The 6,000-nt window shown below is 42.1% G+C and overlaps 1 protein-coding gene across 1 annotated transcript in view; it reads right to left on the bottom strand.

Annotated features, from left to right (window-relative positions):
* The window catches only part of abr (ABR activator of RhoGEF and GTPase), a 148,779-nt gene extending 144,602 nt beyond the window's left edge, over positions 1–4,177 (bottom strand). The window contains exon 1 of the mRNA XM_070555755.1: positions 3,316–4,177. Within this exon, the coding sequence (XP_070411856.1) occupies positions 3,316–4,033 (718 nt within the window). The 5' untranslated portion in view covers positions 4,034–4,177. The remainder of the gene's footprint in view (positions 1–3,315) is intronic.
* Between the last annotated feature and the right edge of the window lie 1,823 nt (positions 4,178–6,000).

The raw sequence follows: 6,000 nt of genomic DNA on the forward strand, positions 1-6,000 counted from the left end.
AAAATGAGGAAGACAGACAAAGGCGAGGGATGCAGCTTTGAGCGGACGGCCTGATACCGGTGGTCAGAGTAAAAGATCTGGTCCTACTTCTATCATCGGTACTGGAGTTGTGAGTACCATCAAAACAGTGAAGACCAAACTAGTGAGTGTGTTTGCTACAAAATTTTCTCCGGACTTGGATGTAGAAACGCTTGCTGAGTATCTTAACAGTAAACTCCACAGAGTAGTCACATGTCCGAAAATTAATCCACGCAGCAGGGTTGGCTCATTTAAAGTAACGGCTGAATGTAATGACATTGAGCAAATGTACGCTCCTGAGCTGTGGCCTGAAGGGGCTCTAGTTCGGCGGTATTTTGAGCCACGTAAGGCCACTATTGCAGTTGTTAACTCCAGTACCGTGCCTCCCGATAAGGAGGTAAATGTGCCATCCAGTGACCCTGTGTCAGCTTGAATATGTCACCCTTAGGGTTTTGTCCTACAACTGTCGTGGTCTGCATCTGGGTCTGGGTGCAGGTAATCAAGCTTGACGCTCTGTGGTGGACAGTTTGCTGACAGAATGTGACATAATATGTTTACAAGAAACTTTTATGGCTAAGCAGGATCTTGAAAAGCTGAACACTCTCAATGATAATTTTTTTGGAGTGGGAGAATCAACGACTGATCTTAGTATGTCCATAGTCAGAGGCAGAATTCCAGGAGGGGTCGCTGTGCTCTGGGATAAAAGGCTTGATGATGTGATTAAGCCTGTCAGGCTTCATGTGGACTGGTGTATTGGTATCCAATATACTTATAAATGTAATACTTTTATTATTTTAAATAATTATACTCCTCATGAATCTCGGGAGAATGGGGAAGAATTTCTTAATAGGTTGGCTTTTATTAATGCTTTTATACAGGACAGTGGTACCTATAGTGTTTATGTTGTAGTGGATATGAACACAGATTTAGCTGACAATAGTTCTTTATTTGGGTAACCATCCTACCCAATTTTGTGCAGAGAAAAACTTTACTCTATCAAGTAGAGTTCTGCTACCTGTGTGGACACTTATACGTACATTAGTGAAGCTTGGCATACCACATCATGGCTTGACTATTGTTTCAGCACTGCTGATGGACATGCAGCTCTGGGGAATGTGTGTTAAGTACAGTTATGCATTAACTGACCATATACCCCTAGCTTTTATTATAAATGTTGATGAGCTGCCCACATCTGTTGGGTATTACAAAGATTCTGTTAGCACCGGCTCTGCAAATGTGAGGTGGTCAACTCTCAATAAAGTGGATTTTATTCCATGCCGTAGTTCTTTTTTTAAAACATGGAGCAGTTTTGTTTACCTGTTTTCCCGCTACGTTTCGTTTGCGGCTGCAAACTTCCTCAGGCTGACGCTGATGATGGCGTCACTCCCTTCTCCGTTTATCGAGATAAGGAGACGTGGATGTAGGACCATGAACAGGGACGATGGAGTTTACACGTTAGACCGAGCATTGGGATTGCATCGTCGGAGAGGGGAGCGCGGGCAGCAGAGGGCGACAATGTCCTCTGCTGCCCGCGGATAAATGGTTGAAAGCAGAATTACAACTGTCATAAACAACCCTGCCACAGCCTGCTGTAGCTAGCGCTAAAAACAAGCTAACGCTAACAAAAGCCAACAAATGCTTAAGCCACAAAGTCAAAAGATCCTCACCGTTGAGCAAAAAAATATTATTTTTAGTAGTAACAAAGCCAGGTCACCATCAGTCCATGATTTTGTAGCCCCCTTTAGCTCCCTTAAAGGAGTATAGGCTTCACTAATGTTCACTCTGGTTTTAGCTATATGCTTAACCCTTTACACAAGGAGATGCTGTATGCCAGAGTGATGCAGAGGAAGTCTTTTCTCCACCCACAGCACAAACAGAGCCGCTTGAGGTACGCTAAAGCACATTTGGACAAGCTAGCTTCATTTTGGAGTAAGGTGCTGTGGAGTGATAAACTAAAACTGAGTTATTTGGCCATAGAAAGGGACGTTATGCATGGAGGAAAAAGAGAACAGCATTCCGAGAACGCTGCCTGCGGCCTACAGTAGAACATGGTGGTGATTCCATCATGATGTGGGGCTGTGTGGCCAGTGCAGGGACTGGGAGTCTTGTTAAAGTTGAGGGGCGCATGGATTCCACTCAATAACAGCAGATTCCGGAGACCACTGTCCAGGAATCAGTGACCAAGCTGAAGCTGCACCGGGGCTGGAACTTTCAACAAGACAACAACCCTAAACACTGCTCATGATCTACTAAGGCATTCATGCAGAGGAACAAGTAGAACATTCTGGAATGGCCATCTCAGTCCCCAGACCTGAATATTATAGAAAATATGAGGTGTGACTTAAAGAGAGCTGTCCAAGCTCAGAAGCCATCAAACCTGAATGAGAGATGTTTTGTAAAGAAGAATGCTTCAAAATACCTTCAACCAGAATCCAGACTCTCAGTGGAAGCTACAGGAAGCATTTAGAAGCTGTTATTTCTGCAAAAAGAGGATCTACAAAAATATTTAGTTAATTACTAACTAATATAATAGTTTAAAATCCTCCCATAGACGTTATCTTCTAGATCTGAATATGCTTTCAGGAGATGTTTTGCTTTGTGTGTATACATTTCCTGTTTAAAGGAAGCAGGATGTGTCCAGTCATACAGCTTATTATGGTCTTTTGCAAATTGAATGCATGTCATGTCACACTAGACGCTGCAGTTGTGGTGATGCTGAACCAAACCCCAAACGGACAGCATCCGATACCGGAATATTAAACTAATGCAGTGAGTTATGGGATTAAAAAGCACTGAAGCAAGAGCACTTTCACCTGGAGGTCAAATGGAAATCTAAATCATTTAAAATTAAAATAAAACTTGAAGCTGGAAGCAGTTCACCTTTAATGCAGCACCACTGCCGTTTTACCTTTCCGGTTTAACCGAGAGACACTGTGCTGCTGCAGACTTTGTGGTAACAAGTGTTGCAGGTTTCAGAGTAAAGACTGAGCTCATGATTACGTCAGAGATGTCTCTTTTTGTTTAATATCTGGGTTACTGTGACAACTGAAGACAAGAGACAGAAATAAACACACCTTTTAAAAAGGGGGTGCAACAGAGAGCTAAATGAACTCATTCATCTACACTGCTTCTTCCTGTGAGCATTTTTCAAAAAAAAAAATTAAAGGAATCTCAGTTTCATTTTTTTCCTCATCTTCTCAGGAGTCTTTGTGACTTGCATAATTTAAGATTATTCCCGTTTTCTTTAATCTATTGATAGAAAACATTGATGTTTTCAGTCTGACGTCATCACCATACCTGCTGAAGAGGAGTCTTCGTGGTCAGAGCTCAGGTATCCATCACTCCTTCGCTCCGGCGAACTGCACCCGGAGCCCCGGGACGCGCTCCGCTGATCCTGCGAGGACAGTCTGCTGTCGTCCCCGGAGTCAAAGTCTTTGGTGTGCTGGACAGGCCGCCTGAAGCTGGGCGTCCTCTGCGTGTCCAGACCCACCGTGTTCGGTGTCAACAAGTTATTCCTGACAAAATTATCGTTCAGCTCCGCATCCTCGTAGTCTTTATCGCTGTCCTCCCCGATGTCCGGGGCCTTGCTGATGAACCTCACCGGCGGAACAGGGATGGGGACAGGCTTACCTGTCCTGCCGGTGAACCTGCTCCGTTCTCGGACGAAGGGACTGAAAGCTCTCGGGGCGCTGAGCGTCGAGCCCACCGGTTCCACCACGGTGCCTTCATGTTCCCGTCTCAGCGGCTTAAACGAGCCAAGTATGTCAGCGTTACAGTTTTCGTTCTTGTCCTCAACTCTCTCCAGGAGAGGCTTCTTCTGTCTCTCCATGGTGGTCTTCAGGTAAACCACCTTGAATTTCTCCTCCGCCAACTCGTTCTGGAGCCTCTTCAGTTTGGACTTTGATTTTTCCAGCTCTGTCTCGATGTCCTCTATAGAGTTTAGGTCCATTTGGGGGGCATCTCCTTCAGGAAACTCGTTCCTCCAGTGTTTAGCAAATTCATCCTGTTCCCACATTTTAAAGCTGAGGCAGGGTGTCCTCCCGCCAGCCGTCTGTCAGAGAAACGCTGAAGCTGTCTGGTCTTTGCCAACTAACGGCGAGCCTGACGCAAACACCCACCTTCCTCTCTCCTCCTCGGTTTCTCTACGAACTCAGAATAATTACTGTCGCTGTAGCAACTCGAGTCCTGTCAGACCAACACCATCTTTAAACACTGAACTAGAAGCGGACGTGTCCACAGAGAGGAGAATAACTTTAACACGTTGTATTCAAAAAGTTTCAAGACTTCCTGTATGCAGTCGTGCTGTCTTCAGGTGCTGCTGGGACAAACAGGAATCATGGTTATCTACGTAAATTATTGTTACGTTTATTTGATATTTTTCTAAAATAAAATATATGTGACTAATTTTAATTAAATATGGTTGATAAATAATTATCATTGTAATTAGTTATTTGAGAAACAACAAGCCTGCATGTTTACTAATTAATGTTACCTATCCAAGCATATCCAGTGGGAATGTCAGATTTTTAATTTGTGTTGCATTCTAATGATTACAAAAATAATAATTAAACTCATTAATGGTGCCAAATGCATATTTGGGTCAGGGAGAAAAAGTTGTATGATCAAAATTTACAACATACAATAATGGAATTATACAAGTACAAATTATAAATAGCGCATCAATAAGGTTCATTTAAAAAAGACGCTCTTTCCCATTAACCCTTAATAAACCTAACCCTTTAAAATAAAAAGCTGATTGAAATAATACCTCAAATTTTAAAAATAAAATAAAGAAAGTAAATTAATTTTTGACATATGTATGAATAGAATTTCTCTTTGGGTGTCAGACTTGAATATATGATTCAAAAGCAATTTTGCAGATGCTAGAAATGGGTTGTGACGCCAGGGTCACCACGGATACGTAAGAGTTAAAAGTTAATATTTAGGTTTGTAAAAATGGGAATTCCTATAGCATATGAACGCAGCACATTTCAGAGCGTGGATAAAGTGGTTAAGAGGACTGTGTTGATTGTAGTTTTCAATGTTATTTTTTCACTATTTAAATAAAATGTGAATCTGTCTGCACCGATTTGTCTGATTCACTAAGTAGATGTTTTTAATTAGCAATTTTCATTTCTGCCTCTTTTCAGTATTCTCTATTCACTCATAACCTTCTGAATATTCTGGTGCATTTCCATAAAAACATGCACACAAAGTTCTTTAATCCACCTTCAGCAGCTCAAACATTTCACTTATGCGCTGAAGTTTTGGTGTTAAAGCTGCCATAATCTCCTGTGTCTTTATAGAGGGATCAAGCCAGCATCACACTGCAGTTATGGTGAAATTACTCCTGAATGAATTAATGAATACTTTCTCCACCAGCTGCTACAGCTGTCGCGTCAGGGCGTATCTGAGTCACGCATCACGATGCCCTCAAATCACAGGAACTTGGTGCATTTCTGTTTCTTTCTTTTTATTTGTAACATATTATTGAAATCTTCCCCAGCAGTGATGTAACTAATGCATCTTTTTGCAGAAAAGGAGAAAAAACAGACCCCTAAACAAACATCTTTCATTACAGTTGGTGGTTTCAGTAGTCAGACTTTGATCCGGCTTCTTCTCCTCAGAGGAAAAACACACACTGTTGTTAATGCAAGAAGTATTTATGCTTCTTTTGTGTTCGTTGGACCACAACAGGTGCTCGTCACGACGTAATGAAGATAATCACTTCCTCATTCTCCTGCCTGTTTTGACACCTACTGTTGTAGACAAATCTGTGCTGCAACATGCTCCACTCTCAACTTCTGGCAAACCATAAAAAATACTCTTACTTTGCATTTTATGAATTAACATTTTAAATTTCACAGTCATCTCACTGTTATTTATACGTAGAATGCACGACTGACTGAGTCTAGCCACCATCACCCTCTATGCAGGATCCCTGATCCACGCAGCTGTGTTGGTATCCTGCCAAGTAAAGGA

The sequence above is a fragment of the Nothobranchius furzeri genome, chromosome 10 (assembly GCF_043380555.1).
Source record: "Nothobranchius furzeri strain GRZ-AD chromosome 10, NfurGRZ-RIMD1, whole genome shotgun sequence".
Taxonomy (NCBI): Eukaryota; Metazoa; Chordata; class Actinopteri; order Cyprinodontiformes; family Nothobranchiidae; genus Nothobranchius; species Nothobranchius furzeri.